At 30.1% G+C, this 20,465-nt stretch overlaps 1 protein-coding gene across 1 annotated transcript; it reads right to left on the bottom strand.

The window, feature by feature from the left end:
* Positions 1 to 4,963: 4,963 nt before the first annotated feature.
* On the bottom strand, positions 4,964 to 14,158 carry LOC148273397 (transmembrane protein 164). Its single transcript, XM_088238765.1, has 8 exons — positions 14,061 to 14,158; positions 13,607 to 13,724; positions 10,645 to 10,788; positions 10,268 to 10,450; positions 9,675 to 9,791; positions 9,266 to 9,344; positions 9,086 to 9,186; positions 4,964 to 8,699 (listed from the first exon to the last, which is right to left on the bottom strand). Exons 2-8 carry the CDS (start codon positions 13,613 to 13,615, stop codon positions 8,400 to 8,402), a joined length of 933 nt encoding a protein of 310 aa, XP_088094891.1. The 5' UTR covers positions 13,616 to 13,724; positions 14,061 to 14,158; the 3' UTR covers positions 4,964 to 8,399.
* Between the last annotated feature and the right edge of the window lie 6,307 nt (positions 14,159 to 20,465).

Here is a 20,465-nt window from a genome sequence, read left to right on the forward strand (position 1 = left end):
CAAAATTCCCAGCAGTTCATTCTAATGGAAAATGTTTGTAATTTAATGGAGAATTAATGTGTGTTATCTGATTGATAATATTATTTTATTAATGCGATTCTTTAAGGAGTTTATTTCCAAAATTTTAAGTTTATCAATTTTTTATTACTTTTGCTGCATGTGCAAAGAAATTTAACATGAATATTTTTATCAAAAATATAATTTGATTCTATAAGGTGGTTTGAAAATGCGGAGTTTTCCTTTCTTTCCCCATTTCTCCAATATTGGAAGTCTTTTGAACGATCTTCCCGTTTGCCTCGTGTACTCGGGCTCTGTATGATCCACAGCATAATTGATTATGAGCCCTGAGATAGCATCTCTTTTCCTTTTATCTTTATTATTAATTAACGATTATCCAAATTTTCATTATTACAGAATGCTGTAGAACACTCGCCTCTGTTTTCTAGTTCCTAATTAAATTATTTGCGCATTGGAGAGAACTATCAACCAGGGGCTCTTGTTATAGTGTTTACAAAATTTAATCATGGTTACCATAAAACTTCTTCAGCTTCAGCTGCTACTCTTGGGACATTAAGTTCCAATTGTCTCTCCATCTTTTCGACTGTACCAGGTGGAATTTCCTTAGCTGCAATGTAAGGTATTCTGGAATTGTCCATTCTGTTAACATCTTCAGTGCCATATATATATCTTTTTTTTTTTACATCTGTTCTTATTACATACATTTAAACAATACTTAAATTCACATAATACCTACTTAAGCTTGCTTAAATTTATTGTTTATTCCCATAATTATATGAAATCATGATTAACAACCCCAGCTTTCATTTGTATATAACATAAGCATTTGTTATTCTCCCACCAGTCTTATGATGTCAGTCACAGTGAGACCCGGTCACTGGTAAAAATTATGAATAAAAGTGCAAAAAATTAAATACAGTGTTTTTTTTATTGTAATTAAAATGCAGTTCCACCAAGAAATGTCAATAGAGAAGAGAAACTCAATCTATTAGGTACATAATTGCATGTGAATTTTTAATAAATAAAACAAATAGGTAAATTTGTTAATTAAGTACAATCAACTCCAATCTACAGAAATGTACAAGCCTGTATTGCATTGTATTGCAGTAAAATTGGAAACTTATTAAGGGCAGACATTTTTCGACCTATGTCAATGACTTTTGTGAAATTCATATTTGTTGATTCAAAATTAAGAATTAAATAATATACTAGTACATTTTGTCCCAAAAACAATTGTTTATTCTCCTCTGAGCCCCAATTACAATAGGAATTCCACAGAGTTATCTTCAATTGCCTATAAAATTGCATTTTCCATATGAAAAATTGAATATTACAAATTACAGGCATAGAATTAAGAATAGTCTAGAAGGAGCGTAGAATCATATTTGAATACATCGGACTGTGTCCAATAATTCCCCCACTATGACCCACTTTCGCCGCGCGCATTCGTGATGTCGCCGCGTAATGTTGCACAATGGGAAAAAAAACATAACACAAATGTAAGGTAAAAAAAAGCAATCTGTCAATTTCTCTAAAATTTTATTTTGCACGCGGAAATATTGATTGACACAACAGAGTAGATAAATAAAGGGTCATTTAATAAGAGTAATTGAATTAATGAACTTAAAATATAAAACAAATTTTATTTTACGTAAAACGGATATTTTTATATCATGTTAAATAATATTTAATGTTTTGAAGATAATGTCGGTCAAATGTCCACCACAGAGTTGTTTAATCCATGGTCCAATTTTCATTATTTTTCTTTTTAGATGAGCAAAGTAGGGTAAAAAAAATTACTACCCCAGGGCCAGCAACAATAACGAAATTTCCATTATGTTTCTTCGACAATCTGACAGATTTAATTTTTAAGTAATGCATTTGCTACTTAAAATAGTTAATTGATCACTTTAATATTGTTACTAATGACAATTTTTTTGCACCACAACAGGCCCTGAGGCCCAATTACAGTGGTGAATTACAGCACAGTACACCCAGGCTTGAGAAAAATCACACTTTATTTTTTTTTGTGTTCTCACCGGGAATCGAACCCAGAACCTTCTGTGTGTGAGTCAAGTGTCTTAACCACTACACCACGGCAGCCGCCATAACCGAGTTACACAGTTTAAACCCGCGCTGTGCCAGCGGGTACCCTGCAAGACATCGGACCCTCCCACATTAAACATTAGTTTGCTAATTACACATGAAATGTGATACCGTCCTGTTTCTTTAAGATCCTAGCAGTATTTCTACACTTTAAAGGACACAACACGGCATAGTTGAATTCAAATCAGGAGTTGCGTACTGAGCGACGTCTACAAAGAAACTAATGGGTTAAAATGTAAACCTACTAATTTATGAGTAGTTTAGTCGTCTTCTGTTTTATGTGCATATGCGGTTTCTGTACTATTCTTAATTCTATGATTACAGGTTAGGAGACTTAAAATTTTCGTGCAAATATACACATTTTCAGACAGAAAATTCGATTTTACTTTATAGACAATTGAAGATAACTCTGTTAAATTCCCATTGTAATCAGGGCCCTATTGGCCATCATTTTTTATCTTTGCCGGGCTATATGCATTATAGATTTATGTTGGCCAATTTTTGCTGTGTATTTCAACTGAAAAATGAAATTCAATGCAAATCTGGCAAACATTGGGTAAAAAGTTTATCTTATATCTTTTCGTGTACCATAGATACTTACCAAATCTGTTTTGAGATAAAAACTTAGGAAATTTAAGACAATTTGACTGATATTATTATTATCAAGTTGTTAATAATATTAATGTATGCTATTATTTTATTATGTATATTCTAAATATTATTCAATAAAAATGTAACATCCAGAAATTTATATAATTATATTTTGGAGCCAAAGATGTTAGGGTACATTAAGATTTTTTTAATGCCAAGTCTAGTCATTTATTGTCAATAATATATATTGGTGACACCTAGCTGAATCCAAGTATGTAGTTTGCTTGTGTAAATATGCAATACAAATTGGTTCTGGAATTGGAACATTTCTAGTACTACAAATAATATTAGTTTTGTGTATGTAATTGTTTTTCGTGTGCATTTAATAGTACTAAAACTAGGTAGGTGTGGCACTACTTTTATAATTTAAAAATGTAATTTTCTCGAGTCTTACAAAATAATGAATCTCAATTTATTATTCAAGGGTAAAGTCGTGTTACATGTAATGTTTATTCAGTTACTAAAATTTTTATTATTCAATCAACAGATGGTTTGTTTATGCTGATTACGTTTCACTATTTTTAATCAATTACGCTCGAGGATTTATTATTAATTGACGAATCTTCCAATGGATAAAAAACATAATTCGTTAGTTCTTGTTATATTTTATAATTTAAATAATGAATACATCATAACCTTAATCAAAAAATAATTTCTTAAGACCTGTTTGTCTGTACATAAATTACGAATTGCTTTTTTTTGGTGATATTGATTATAGTTTTAGTACTGTACCAACTTATATTAAAGAATATATTTCAACTTATTCATATTATTTTAGTTTTATTTACTTCCAAAGGATACAAAATAAAAATAATCTGTTTTTTTTCAAATTTTTATTTAAACAATAACGGTGAAACTATTTTCCTATCATTCAATAAATGTGGACCAATTTGCTAAAACACATTTCACCGTGAGAATGCTTGCATGCATCTGGCGAGTAAGAATACAACAAATCTACACACTGTGATTGTTAGTGAGTGAAAATGAACTACGTATTGTGATAAACTTATCAGTACCCATGAATTATTTATATCTTGATTTTTTTTTTTTTAAATAACTGTTCTCTTTGAAAAACATTTGACTGTATCAACCTACATAAATTTACATAGTCCACCACCTTATTAAATTATACATATGGACAGTATCTGTAAATAAGATCGAAGAATATGAAAATAACCCTTTTGAGTGCATGCTCAAAATTTTTTTGAAGTTTTTATTTAAATTGTGTTTAGTAATTGGCAAAAATTACAAGTTAAGAACAGAAAATTTCAAGGTTAAGAAAGAAGTAACAAAGCTTATGTTTAGAATGTTGCTTTCCAACATACATCTCATTCAAAATTTGGATACAATTTAAATATTTTAATACTCTACTATTAAATTCTACAGTTTCTAGACAAGTCTAGAAATTTTAGTACAAGTACTGGAACAATTTAATATTATTATTTTCTATGTGTGTAGTATTATTACAAGGACCTATATGTACATACATATTTTAAATAGAAAAACTTGAGCTGCAAATTTAACTATTGATTAGTAGTAATTATTTCTTATGAATATTAAATAATTCACCCTCCATAAGCATGTCTCAATTACCCACCAAATTATCGGAAAAGAAAAAAGTTTTTTTATTTTATTGAATTTTAACTGGTTTCTCTACAGCTACCTTAAGACTTTTTAAAATCTCTTTTAGTTAGGGGAAAACTTTTAATGAAATATTAAAAAAAATTAGAGATCAGTCTAAATAATATCTTAAGAGGGTGAAAATCCATCACTCGTCTGTAAAGATTAGAACATAGTCAAAGTTATTAAAAAAAACCCATATTTAACTTATCTTGTCATCCTGTTTTTTAAAATTATTTATAGGAAATAGACTAAAGCTAGGGTTTCCTAGGACAGCGGTGCCCGTATTTTAACGGCCGTAGTGAACGGTGATGCGGGAATAACCGTCGTAACGGTGACTAAAGTGTGGTTTCTTAGGAAAACGGTGTTATCAACACCTTTTAACACTGTTTCCCTAGAAAACCACTCTCTAGTCGACGTTACGACGGATATCCACCGCATCACCGTTCACTACGGCCGTTAAGATACGGGCACCGCTGTCCTAGGAAACCCTAACATAATTCAATATTTAGGAGGATTTCTTTGGGGGAGATTAATACTACCAATGTTTCATACAATTAATACTAAATATCAAAATAAGCAAACTGCATTGAAAAATGATTATAGTAAAATATAACTTTCTTGAAAATTAGCTACTTGCTAGCTAATTAGTACTACTTGCAAACCTGGCAAAATCCAAAATCTAAAAAAGCGAGATATTAATTGGAACTTATCCAGAATACAATTTTTTACAATAATTATAACATTTTCAGTTAAAAATATGATTTTATTTGTAAGAACTTGACTTTTAAATTGTCGGGTTTGTTGCAAACATGGCTACCTACTTGAGTATTGTAAAGTTGGAATGTATAATTTAAATGTATTATTTCACTAGTGTTTCTTAACATAATCATGCTTATGTCATCACTGCTTACGTGTAAAACATTTACTGATTATAATAAAAAGTTGAAGTTAAGAATTGTATCAGTTTATTGCGATGTGCTCAAAATAAAGAAGGATGGATTTTGCCGGGTTTGCAAATAGTACCCCCCATATGTAATGTACATTTTGCAAAGTAACTCAACTCAGTATCAAAGCTAAATGTTTTTAAACATACCATATTTGTTAGGCTCTATCCTACAGTAGAAATTTATATCCTAGGAATTAAAATTTAAGTGAAATGATTAGAAAACTAGAAATATTATGTGCATAATAAGTGAAGAAAGAAAGAAAACAATCTTTTCATGTATTTGTCTCAACTGACGATGTAAATATAATAATTATGACAAAAACTCCTAGGGACAGAATTACCAACATTTATTATTATTTGAACACATAATATACAAATTCGGTCGTGGTCCCGTGGCTAGTGTCGTGGACTCAAGAATCAAATGTCCAAGGCACCCCACTATACCATAATTTGATTCCGGTTTCATAATAGTGATTAATTTACAACTTGTTGAAAATGGCCCCCAAAATTGAAATGTTTAGGTAAAACCATAAGAACACAAATGTTTATTTTTTAAACAAAAAATTTGCTCTAATGGTAATGTGTTATCATACCATAATTATATGGTTTCTTAAATGGAAAAAATATTCAAACACTCACTAAAATTTGCTATCCAAAAAAAGGCATACATATATAAAATACGTGATTTATTTCTACGCATTTTCTAGTAAACTTTAAATGTTTACCAAAGTTTTTAAAAAATCAGAAAATACAAACAAATTATAAATGCTGCTTTTTAAAGAATAACATTAATTTTGAAAACTATATAGGTACATAAGTATAAAAACAGATTTAGAACAGGTTTACAATATTATATAGAGGGAAAATTTTACTATCTTAAAACAAAATACATATATGACTGACCACTTTTTAAAAACTGGTTTATAACTTGCACTTCAGATATTTAACAAAAAATAATGTCTCTTGTCTTGGATCCGCAAAGTTGATAATTAATTAATAATTTAGTTCATTCATACAATTTATGAATGAACTAAACAAATATGTAAAAACATTACAAAACAATTACAGAAACCAATCAATATACCTTTTAATTTAATTAATGTAGTTTAATTTTTAAGTTGATTTAGCTGATAATGAAACGGAACAAAGCAATTTTTTTGGTTTACGAGACATTGTTAAATTAGGATGGAAGAAATTTGTTGTATAAATAATTTTCAGGTAAATTTGTAAAAATAAAATTTAATGTGAAAGGTCATTGGCTTCAAGTAATTAACCATTTGAGCTAAAAAATATACAGAGATGAAGAACATTGTATATAAGGAGGAATATAGAAGTCTAGGCATTTGCAGGGCATATGACCTGTCATTGGTTGGTTTAAGTGGCCACTTAACACACTGTCTAACATTCACCATTCTGCTTTGTTTGAACATTGAACATTCCTTAAAAATATTGTTGCTAAAAATATTCAAGCTAATTAGCTTAATGTGAATTTAATTAAATTCACAATAAATTAAAGGTTAAACGAAAATAAGGATTTACAATAAGAAAATAAATTTATTTGACTATTCCCACAGTATAGTACTTGCAATGCATTCTCACTTTAGGTGGATGGCTCCCTATAAGGGAACATTACCAAAAAATACAATTGAATTCATTTTAATTAGTACTCAATCATTACAAAATCTAAGGCCCAATTCTTAGGGCACCTGATTAAACATCTAAATTCAAATTTTAATCTTAAGCGGTAAGTTATTTTTTGCGATTCACTTTGCCATGTTGTTCAGATTTTTTTATAGGAAAAGGTATACAAAAAATATGTTTACTTATTATTGATTATTATCAGAGTTTTCCGGGACAATTTGATGCCAAATTACAATAAACTTTTATTGCACAGTTGGACTAGTAGTGGAATGGCACAATCGTGGAATACTACTTAAAATATGACACTAGCGCCACACACGAAAAAACTTATTTTTTATGATTTTTCTATTGAAAATATTTTTATATTTTAAGCTTAAAACTGGGCCTTATTAGATTAAATATTATAGTTTAAACTCATAAAAGCTATTCATTACAATATACATGTTTAAAATTACTGAGATGGGGTGTTAATCATTTATCAGATAACTTGTGAGCACAAATGAATAAATGTAATTCCGTATGTTTAATTCAAATATTGTTACATCAAACTTAGCGGATATTCATTATTAGCCCTCTAGTAACATGCATTAGATGTTCAGTCTTTTTAACAATAGTCAGGTGTATTTCAACTCATAAAACATCAAATTTGTATCTTCAATTATAAATAAAAAACAATAATCACATATTTTGACTATGCTTCTGGTAACAACTAATAAGCAAAGGTAAAACTTCAAACAGTTTTGCTCTCCAAATTTACTACTACTATAATAATATATAATATAGCAATATTGGCTTACTATCTGTGAGACTTCGTCTAGTACTTTCCACCAAAATCTTATTTCTAGAATAAATAACTATGTGTATAATAAAAAGATGCAACAAGAGGTGTGTAATTATATTTACAAATTTTATATAATTATATACATAGATACTATAAAGGTGATTATTTAGATTGGAAAAATAATGTCTCATAAGGCAAAATCTTAATTTACTACACTCCAAACATGATTTTCTAATACATAAAGTTTTAAACCCTTACTACACATTTTTTCCAATTGACAGTCAATTCATCAATCCTTTATCTTAAATGATAGCATGTAACATTTTAAATGTAAAACCTTATTATAGAACAGACGGCGATGTTTAAAACAGCAAAACTACAACTTCTAAATATAGTACATAGTAGTAGTTTAGTACTACTTATAAATTGTACTTAATAAAATCTGTTACTGTGACCTATATAATATACCCGAGTGGCAAAAACAAGTTATTTCAGGATAACAGATAAACATAATTATTTTGTCATCTCAGTATGTTGTTTCTTCTATTATAGTTGTTTATATTTATTATCAATAACTTTCAATTAAATTGTCAATGAACTAAATAAATATGATAATAAATAAATGTCCCTAAATTAATCACTATGAGTGTGGTCTGATGCTTTACTTTCATAAACGTTCAGCGGCTTCTTACAAGACGGGCATTCTTTACTTCCAGTAACACGTTTCACTAAAGACATGTCAGAGTCCAGCGACGGTTTGGCCTTAGTCGGGCCAAACTTGACAATAAAGAATGGTGCTACAATGCAAAATATTTTACAGAGCAAAGGACACAGTAAACCTTGGTGGAAGCAAGATGCTATGCGATACCATAAACCTTCAAAAGGATCCTTTACAGCGGGACACAGCATATGATTCAGGTTTACCTGGGATGGCTGAAAAACACTTTTTTTTTAATTTTCTGACACAAAACAAGTATAAAAACAAAGTCTTACATTTTTATGAAAATTATAACCCAATTAAAATTTTATTTTAAAATAACTAAAAGAACTACAAAGAATAAGGTTGAAATCTCTAAATAATAATTCTCTAAAGAAGTAAGCCTAAGGGAGGGAGGCTATTGCATAGAAAAAAAGGGTTCAACATTTTTGGTTTGGTTTTAAGTTTAACAACAAAGGTGTAATGGACGGTTTCGGTTTGCGCCTTGCAATATAGTATAATATATTATAGAATGTTTTCCTCCGTATGGGCAACTTTATTAGGTTATTACTCTACGGTTAAAATGAATTTTAAAACATTATTGTATAATAAATATACTTACAATGGCAAAACCTTGTAGTATTATAAAGTGATACAACAGATTAATACTGTAGCTGAATATTTCCCACTTAAAATCTGTCAGCTTGGATAGATTATAGGCACCTAGAATTAATATAATAAATAATACAGTTTATTATAAGATTATTAATTAAATCATTGTAAATAATAAAAAAAACCATACCCCCTAATCGAAGAAGGTAATATGGAATTACTAACATCATTCCATGTTGAATCCAGTAAAGCGCGGCTTCTGCTCCAATCTAAAATACGTATGTTTTATGCATTTTGATGGTAGTAAAATAAATTTAAAAAATAATATATTACAACAAGATGAAGAACATTTTATAGAAGGGACAATATAGAAGTCTAGGCATTTACAGGGCTTGTACCAGTCATTGGCTGGTTTAAGTGGCCATTTTACACACTAACATTCCCCATTCTGCTTATGTTTGAACATCTATATTCCATAAATTCTTTTAATATTGATAAAACCAGTTGTTAATTAAAAATGTTTAACAAACAGAGAAATATTTTTATCTACCAATTATGGTATGGTCAACTAAATATACAGCTACTTGAATTTGTCTTACCGTTCTCGACTCAGTCTCTGGAAGAAGCATGGCCAAAAGAGGACCATTAAAATAATTTATGTGAAAGCGAAACATTCCTGTTGCAAACTTACTAGGAGGAGCTGCCAGAAGAAATATCTAGAAAAATATCATGACAATGAGGAACTTCAGCCCTATGGGAAATTGGATACAAAAAATGTTTTCTTGCGCGTGGTAAAAATTAGAGCATTAAATTGTACAGTAAAATTTCTTAAAAATGTACGAAAAATAATAATATATATTTTAACAAAAACGCACTACTTTGAATGACATCACTGGTTCACATGAACTATCTCATGATATGAGAGCTTTGAAGGATATCCGGTTTAGTCACTGTAAACGAACCAATCGGAAGAACTGTCATAGAACAACCTCTGACGTCACACGCGAAGTTATTTCAGAAATACAAACGTTTAAAAAATCATAGCGCTGATACGATACATAAAAATATATTTTTTTTTACTTAGTTTAATATTCTATTACAAATAAAAAAAAGTCACTGAACTTCCTCATTATATTATTTCATTTTAATTGATATTTTAATAAAATACCTAATTAGAAATATCATTACACACCTGGATAGCAGTGGTGACATGGCAAGGATTTAAAAGATATATCACAGTTCGAGACGAAAATTTAAACCCAATTTCAATCCCCCAAAACAATGTCATCATCACTAGAAGGATTCTCTTTCCAATTCGTTCTTTTCGTATATGAGGCTTTACTTCAGGGATGTCCAGTTTTGGGAAGGTGGTAATCTTAAATAATGTATTAATAGTTAAAAAACAAAAATATCATACTAGTGACAGAATGTAAATATTGCCACTGTGAATTAATTAATGCAAAAGCCATTCAGAACCAACTGGAAGAAATTGAAAACTTCAGGGGCAAAAGCAGTGATGGCTTCACAGTGTCAAAATATATATAATTACTTCATATGTAAGTAACTTACAGCGAAATACAGACAAATGGAAACCACTATGATGGTTTCAATAACTTGCTGTTTTCCTGTGATGTAATAAGCACACTCCGGTCCAAAATTACGAGGCACAGAACCATTTACTCCTCCAAAAGCCCAATGAAACATTTTTGAAGCCTTAAATAAAATACACTTGATTAGATTTTTTGACATAATTTTACTTTGGTGGACTTATTGCTAAAAGAAATATCTTCCAGCCAACCAAAAAACAGACTGGCCAAAAGAAGAGTTGCTCAAAAATTTGTACTAAAAAAGGAAAATATATAGCACAATCAAAATAATACATACATGAAACTAATTAACCCAATTAATTCAAAATAACAGCTGTTTTTTTAATGGGGAGATAAGGCTTACACATATTAATTTTTAAAAAGTACATTATGTTATACATATTAAAGGATGAGGAATGTGGAATCAGATAATGAGTTTGGAAGAAGAGAGAAATAGAAACCAAGGAAAGAAAAATGATAAAAATATATATTATAAAATCAATAAAATACAGGGAGTTCAGGATTCTGGGAATACAAAGTAATGTTTGAGGCGTTTCTTGAAGTTTCTCTTATTAAACCTTTTTATACCGAATCCAAAATAACATAGCAAATAAATACAGGTATCAGGCGCGTTCCGTCCATAGATGCTGTGGATGCGGCGCATCCCTTGAAAATAATATGTATTTTACTAAAAAAAATATCACTTTTTTTTTAAATCTACAAATATGTATTCCTAAAATTCTCACTGAGAAAAAGTGACGACATAACTTTGTAGTAACGTCAAAGGAGTTATTTATATTGACACACGAAAAATCATTTGTATCCGGCGTGTTAATTAATTTTTTTAATACAATGCTTGAAACATAAATCAACATTAATGTATAAAATCAGCTTTAAAACAAAAAAAAAACTAAACTAAACCTAATTATTATCGATGTTTTTACAAGGTTACACCATTTTTCAAAAACGTTAGAGATGGGACAAATTGATCAATGTAAATTGATCGAATAAAAAAAAAATCATTTGATGTTGTTCATGAAAAAGGTATAAATGTCTCATTTTTTGGTGAATAATTGTGTTAAACACACTATAATAGGCTTGTTTTTGCGTTTTTTATATCAATTTTTGGAAACAGAGTTTCATGATTGCATGAAATAACTGATAAAATCGATTTGATCAGTGATCAGTAATTTCCCATCACTAATGAAATTAGTTTGACAGCTGTCATTCTAATCAAGCTATATTTTAAGGACTATAGCTACTAGCTACGTGTGCGTATTTCCTATATCAACATATGTACTCAATATATAAGTATCTTGTCCTTGATAGTATTCATTGTATACGCGGGATGCTGCTTGTTTAGTTGCGTCTAGTTCCCATAGTAAACGTCTGAATTTTCGCGCACGCGTTTTAGGTTCATAACGTTTTAGATTTCTTCTACTAGACTCGGGAGATAAGAGCATCCAATTCGAATAATGCAAAGAAAAAACGACTCTAATAACTTTCAGCATTAAGTTTAAAGTAGCGTATTATTGACATTTGACCCAAATTTAAGAACGGCCATCTCGGGTCTTGTTTTAGGTGTTGAAATGTTTATCTCCTTTTCTCACCTACGGGCGCCGTCTTGGAAGACCGTTGATGGCGATCTTTCAGCTTTATTCAGCGAAATTAAGGGACGCGGAATTGATGTTGGAGGAGGTAAAAATACTGGATAACGATAGGATCTTATGGAGGCGTCTGGCGATGTCCACATGCTCAATTTGGGAGTGGAAAAAGAAGAAGAAAATAAGAAAGTTTACAGCTTAACCTCTAGACGCGCCTGTGCTCAGTCAATTTATTGATTGTCAACTATTAATTATTTTTATTGTAATGGATAACTTATAGAGCATATTATATAATTCCTCTATATGTCCAAACCAACACAGAGCTCCTTTCTTGACTTTGTTGTTAATGCTATCTCAATCTTACATAATGTACGGATCTCAACATTTGTGCATCTATCGTGTATATTTTTAGGACACATTTGCCTGAAAGATCGTATTTTGTTAGCATTCGATTTTGTTCATTTAATCTATGAGTATGAACTCAAATCTAGTAATAGTAAAATTAAGTTGAATTTTGTTAAATTCTTTATGGCATAGGAAAAACTGCTTTAGTTATCATTTAAATGGTATTTGAATATCATTTTCTTTAGTAAAAAGCTTGACAAGAAGTGAGCATTAAGAATAAATTAGGTAGTACGTCAATTAGGTAACTTACATTTTCATATTAGTTGTGAATTTTAATGCTTGGTAGACATTTACTGGAGGAATTCCATTAAAAATTTTCAATTCATTTGTAACACTCTCTAAACATTAGAGAACGTAGAGATGTAGAAATTTTATTATTAATTATGTATGTGCAAAACATTTGTAATTTTATGCTTATTAAAAAAAATACAATAAAAAAATGTAAATCAAATATCAAAATTCCAAATCCCATTTTCTTTAGAAAGTGAAGATTAAAGATTTAATAATGATCCAGAATTCACTGAATTTTAGTTATTGCAATAGATGTGATATGTCTGTTGAATTTGGATGTAAGATACTTCATTATATTTTAATGGCTAAAGCTCTTATATCAAAGTCCAATTCATAAAATATGGGCAAATAGATTGGACTTTAAAGTTGTGGTCCCATGGTAAAGTCACAGACTCCGAACCTGAGGTTCAAGGTTCAACTCTCATTTCATAGCAAAGTTTGTTTATTTTTATTAACATTTGAGAATACCCCAAAATTACTAAGGTATATACAAAAACACAAATATTGAAAATAAAAGTCATGTTAAGACAAAAAAAATTGTGGGCAGACACTATAATTTCTTAATTATAATTTCTGTCCACAATTTTTTCACTTTGTAATTACTTTTGTAAGCGTTGCTATTGCACTAATCAAATAAAACCTTACCTGCATCATTAGATTATTAGGTCCCGTGGTTTAATCCAATTAAGGTTCAAGTGTGACAGCAGACAAAAATATGTTTTTTTTTAATCTTATTATTTATCTCCTTTCAACAAACTGAAACCTATAAAAATAATTAAATAGTAGATATTCCTACTAAGCCATTATGAATAAAATTTCAAATACAAAAATAATTGCATCTTACTGCACATGAAGACATCTTACTGATGTTATCATAAATCCGGTATTCAGATAAGATAAATACAAAATTACATAAACTTTATTTATGTTTGAAATTAATTATTATATTATTATTTAGTATCGATCACGATAAATTAAAGGAACACTAAATGCAAGCGGACATTTAAATTTAAGAAAGTGACTAGTGAACTTGCCGGCACACAAATAATATTCTAACTTGTTTTATGCCCAGCGGCTAATAGGTAGATGGAAATTTCACCTGAGAGGTCAAGTTATAACTTATCCATTCTTTAAAGTTGAATAAATTTAAAAACCGAGCTGACACCTGACAAAAAATTCCTGGAGATTATTAAAGCAAAGATAAATACAATAGATATAGATACAAAATGATTAGATAAAACATCGACTACAAGTATAGACAATTATGGCTATCTAAAGCGGGTACTCGACAACGTCCATCATCCATGTACTGCTGGTACTTGGTAAATGTTATGATCGTTATAATAATATTATTATATTAGATTCTTAGTATAGCGCCGTTTTTCTTGAAAATCATGATTTCAAATATTCTTATACGTCTTGCAGTTACAGAGTGCAAGGGTAAGTTGGGACATTAAACAATTAAGACATTGCATAGTTCATATGGTTTGCCTTCAATTATTGTTTCAATAAATGCATCTAACTATTGGAGTGTAGGGTTATACCTCCCTAACTCAAATCAAGGTTAAGAATTACATTAAATGAGAAAGGTGTAAATTCATAGCGTTCACCCTAAATGAAAAAAAGTTGTTACACACAATCTTGCTCAAACTTAATAAAAATACTATATTTTATTCATTCATATTTTTCTCTTACAAACTATAATTAATAATAAAAATAATATGACCTCACTGGAGTTACCCGTGCCGAGGACACTTAATAATTAGTATTTTACTTTAACACGTAACAATATACTTTTTGAAATGTTTTTACATTAGAGAATAAACAAAGAATACTAACTTAATAGACAGAGATAATTAACAAAATATTCACCGTGTTTATATTTAAAGATTACCAAAGACCTCGAAGTGTGAGTAAAAAACAAAAATCAATTTTTGTCTAAGTTTTGACTTGAATGACAAATTCTTTGACAGTCTTCTTCATCAATGACAGTCTTTTTCAAGTTAAGCCATGTCTTTCTCGGTATTCCTTATTTTCTTCAATCATTAACAAGCATTGGTGTGGTAAATCCCTTAAGCTGTTTTTTTTCCATCCATTCGCTCTATATATTCAAACCAACACAGCACTCCATCATATTGCAAGGATCTTGATTTAGTCGATAATACTTGTCCTCAGCCTTATATAATGCAAGAATCTCGACATAGTCAAAATTTGCTATTTATTGAATCTTCTAATAGCAACTTTTGTTTTTATGCCCCAATGTCCAGAATGTGTAAATTAGTCAATTCGTCACACAACTTGGAATTCTTTGGTATAGATCTTCCGGCTTTTCATAGATCTCATCGCCACTAATACAATAGATTAAGATGGATTGGTATGGTTTGGCTCGAAATCTTACATGTTTATCGCGTTTATGAATATATTGTATACCATTATTGTGTTGCCCTTGTTTTTTTTTGCTACATAGTTTTATGTTCTTTTTGTTCAGTTTCTTGCATATACTCGTATGTTTCTTCGTACTTACGTGTAACTATTGTAATTGACTTAGGCCGTATCCATAATAAATGAATTGACATGTTTACCTTTAATATACTGTTTTAGCATACATTCGCCGAGAGATTGTATTTGGACAGAATTCAGCTTACTTTCATCTTTGTTTTTCGAATTCTATACCTCACTCTCAGGCACCAGGACTCCATTGTAAACTGCCAAGTTTGCCTCATGCGACAAATATTTATTTACTGGTCGATTAACTAGAGATGGCGCATTCGCAAAACTTACACAAACACATTTAAAATCTACAGGTTGTTGATTTTAAAAAGGTCATGTTTTATATATTTTTTTCTTATCCGTGTTGGATGTTGTGTATAGGAAAAAAAATACAATTAGTTAAGAAAATGTAATATGTTAATTTATTTTTACACGAGTACATTTTTCATTTATAATAATATATTTTGTTCGAATTGTAATAAAAGGGCTAGTTTTCTTTCGCCGTTTGCGGCAGATCTTTTTGGTTTTGCTATTTAATAAATATTTGACATTTTCTTTACTGATTGTTTTTTTCGCTCTAATTCAAAACGGATTAAAAAAATAGAGCACATTTGACTTAAATTTAATATTAACGTTTTCATATGAATATTCTGTACAGTAAATATGTATTTGTGTAAGTTTTGTGAACGCGCTAGCACTAGATAATTGATCAATACATGAGTCGATTAAATGAAAAAATATATTTCTAAACCAGTGTTTTTCATCCATAGCGATACATAAAATTAAACCTATACAAAGAATATATATTATTATATTTCTTCCAGAATCTCAACCGTTCTTGCGCTCTGTAGCTGCAAGACGTGTTGGATAGTTTATTGTAAAGCCGCAATTGATTTTATTGATTTTTTGCATAAACGGGTTACCGGGTTTTTATTTTTTCATCTGGACTCGAGTCATATTTCATCATGGTTTCGATGGAGACAAATATATAAGAATTACTTCATGCAAATAAAAACGACTCATGCAATAAAAAGTTTGTTCTAGTATACGAGTAGTATAATCTGAAAGAAGAAAATACTTTGCTATTTTGATTATATTGCTACACTACACGCTTTTCAAAAACGCCATGAATAGTAAAAACTCGTACACAAAAAGGGGAAAACATTGTAGTATGATTGACAGAACAGATGTACAATATTGAAATATACTTACTTACTTAGACCTATCAACACGCTTCCAAAATTTGAACAACTGATGGAATTTATTGTAAAAAATCAACTTATTGAATTTCTAGACAAAATGAACACAATTATTTCAGAGCAATCTGGATTCAGAAACAATCATTCGTGTGAAACAGCTCTTAATACAGTAATTGATATCTGGAAAGAAGAAATCGACATAAATAAATATGTATTAGCAGTTTTTCTAGACTTTAAAAAAGCATTTGAGACTATTGACAAGAATATTAGAAAAATTAAAATTAATTGGAATAATAGGAAATGCCTTAAATTGGTTTCGAAGCTACTTAAATAATAGATATCAAATAACGAAAGTTAAAAATATTATTTCAAATCTGATAGAAAATAATTTAGGAGTACCCCAAGGCTCAGTGCTAGGGCCCATATTGTTTATCATATACATAAATGACATCGGTAAATCTCTAAAATATTGTAAAATCTAACTTTCTGCAGATGATGCACTAGTTTACATATCAGGAGATAATTATTATACAATGATAAATAAAATTAATTGCGATTTAGGAAATATATCAAAATGGTTAAAAGTAAATAAATTGAAATTAAATATATCAAAAACATAATATATGAATATTGGGAAAAAAATAATACCCCAGGGTTACAAAATCAATATTGATAATATGAATTTAAAATATGTAGTCGAAATAAAGTATCTCGGGGTCTACTTGGATAGATATTTAAATTTTTAAAAACATACTCAATATGTAACAAAATTAATTCAAAAAAATTCATTTATAGGAAGATTACGAAATGTAATAGATTTAAAAAGTAGTATTCTTATATATAAAACAATAATATGTCCACACATAAATTACTGTTCTTCCATTCTTTTTTTATGTAATGAAGGAGAAATTCAAAATATACAAATTCTTCAAAATAAAGCAATGAGGATTATACTTTTTAAAAAAATCTAATGTTGAAAGAATGCACAAATAAATTGGCTTGCTCACAGTAAAGCAACAAATTAAATATAATGTGGCAATTTTTATACATAAAATAATTAAGGGGATGAATAAAATAAAAACAATAATAAAATTTAACCGACAATGTCATACATATGAAACAAGGGGTAAAAAAAAGATAATATTACCAATGAGGAAAAAAACAGAATCTCAAAACTCATTGTACAAGGGATTGAAGCTGTACAATGAGTTACCTGAAGAAATAAAAGAAATAGAAAAATTGAAATGTTTAAATTTAATTTGAAAAAATATGTAATTGAGAAATTTTGATAAAAATATTGTAATATTATTAAAAGTTTATATTAGTTCTTAAAATGTTATGAACTAACTTAATAAAGCATAAATAAAATAAATAAATACTTTTCAAAGGGATTTGCACATCAATATTCTACGATTACATCCCAGAACGAAAAAGCGTATCACCAGCGCATTGTATTGTTAAAAAAATTATTACCAGAGGTTCCCACAATTGCCACCGGTGGCAGCACGTCGCGGCTCAAGAATTTAAAATAATAAAAAAATGTGCTTGCGTTAATACTCCGTAATACAATTTTTTTTTCAAAAAAAAATTTTTCTTTTTTGATTGAAATATTGATTAAATTACTACTACTACTACTACTACTACCATCACGTCATTTCCCTGTGGGATAGGCAGAAAGAATGGACCGCCACGAACGTCTATCCTGACATACATTCCTAGCTTCTTCCACATTCATACATCTTGTCATACATACCTTTCGGTTCTGTCTGCTTTTGACATGACCAGAATTAAGATTTAGGTTTATCTGATCATGCCACGTCTTCCTTGGTCGTCCTCGTCTCACGTTGCCGTTCATTTTCGCCATATTTACTTGTTTTACTATTCTTTCGTCGTCCATTCGTTCTACGTGACCATACCATCTCAGAGACCCTTTCTTAATCTTATCAATTATACTTGACGCAGATTTACACTCTCGCCTGATTTCATCATTCGTAACCCTGTCATACATTGATTTCCCACTCATTCGTCTAGGAGGTCGCATTTCAACCGCGTTCACTAGGCTTTTATCCTTCCTCTGCCAGTTCCATGTTTCACTTCCATACATAAGTGTTGAGACTTAAACTCCGTTGTGCACTGCCAGTTTAGCTTCGATTGACATATTTTTATTAAAAATTACTGTGCTTAGTACTCCGTTCATTTTGTTGCCCGCATTCGCTCTTCTTTCAACATCTTTTTCTATTCTTCCATCTTTTGAAAACATGCTTCCCAGATACACAAATTCTTCTACTTGCTCGAGACATTCGTTGTTTACATTTATTATGCTGTCAGTAACCTCACTATTCCTTTCAAATACCATCACTTTTGATTTACTTTCGTTCATCGCCAATTCGCTCTCCAGGCATACATCCTACATTCTAGAGACTATTTACTGCAAATCATCCTTGCTGCTTGCTAACAGAACTGCATCATCGGCATACAACAAACAGCTTACTGAAAAATTATCAATTTTTGCTCCAATACCCATACATTCTATCTCTTTCATATAGTTGTCCATGCATATATTAAACAACCATGGTGACATTACGCATCCCTGTTTCACGCCTTTTGAGATCGCAAACCAAAATGTAAATCCCCCATTAACTCTTACACACGCTGAACTCTCCTCATAGAGAGACGATACTGCACGTATAAGTTTATTGTTTACTCCATACTTTTCCAACACGCCCCACAATTTCATTTTATCTACTTTATCAAACGCTTTTTGCAAATTGACAAATGCGCAGAATAGTTTCTGACTTTTTACCAAAAACTTCTCCGTTAGCATTCGCAGCGCAAAATTTGATTCGTGCATCCACGTCCACTCATAAAGGCTCCTTGCACATCCCATACTTTTCTTTCGTCACCCTTCTTACTTTCTCGATTATAATTTTCCCATACAGTTTACCGACAGAACTCAGAAGACTGATTGCCCTATAGTTTCCACATTCCGCACGAGATCCCTTTCCCTTATATAAAGGCACGACAACTGCCCTCCTACAATCCAAAGGCGTATGTCCTTCCTTTAGGCAGAGATTGAAAAGTCTGTGCAGCCATGTGCCCACGATCTGGCCACCACTCTTCAGATATTCCACAGCGACCTTATCATACCCAATGGATTTTCCGTTTTACATACTTTTGATTAAATTAGATAGATGTATAATAACTATCAGCATCACGTCACATGTTTTTTTTATTTATTTAAAGAAGAAATTTGTTGATTCACCCTTTTTCATTTTTTAAATTTTTAAAATAATTTTTTTATAAAAAGTTAATATCAGCGCTCTTATAATTTGCCCACATATTTCAATTTTGATGGCCATTTTCAACGATTTGTAAATAACTCACTATTAGAAAATGGAAATCGAGTTGGGGTAGAGTGGGACTCGAACCTCGGACCTCTGATCCGTGAGTCCGCAACGCTAGCCTCGGGACCGCAACCCGATTCAAATTCTCACTACGTGGTTTGAAATAATATTTTTTCAGAAACCTGCTGTGTTTCAGCTTTTTCAATTATTTTTTTAAATTCCTTATTACACCATTTACCAACACACAGTACCTTTTTTCCGAAAATCTTTTATAAAATAAGATTAACACTGATTAAAAACAGCGAATATATATTTGTAATTTATGTTATCCTAAAAATATTAATAATTCAAAATATAATAAACAAACTATTGTAAGACGTTACACCCCGTTATGTATAAAAGAATTGTTTTTTTTAACTTAATGGGAATCGTAAATGTAATTATATGTATTTAATTAATATAAAAGTTGTA

The sequence above is a fragment of the Micrasema longulum genome, unplaced genomic scaffold, assembly GCF_059751315.1.
Source record: "Micrasema longulum isolate JH-2025_06_02 unplaced genomic scaffold, ASM5975131v1 h1tg001962l, whole genome shotgun sequence".
NCBI lineage: Eukaryota > Metazoa > Arthropoda > Insecta > Trichoptera > Brachycentridae > Micrasema > Micrasema longulum.

Excerpts from the sequence above, each read along its gene's own strand:
- LOC148273397 (XM_088238765.1), bottom strand. Across the intron at positions 10,451-10,644 it reads CCATTTGTCTGTATTTCGCT|ATTACCACCTTCCCAAAACT; the intron begins GTAAGTTACTTA and ends ACATTATTTAAG. Across the intron at positions 9,345-9,674 it reads CAGAGACTGAGTCGAGAACG|ATTGGAGCAGAAGCCGCGCT; the intron begins GTAAGACAAATT and ends TACGTATTTTAG.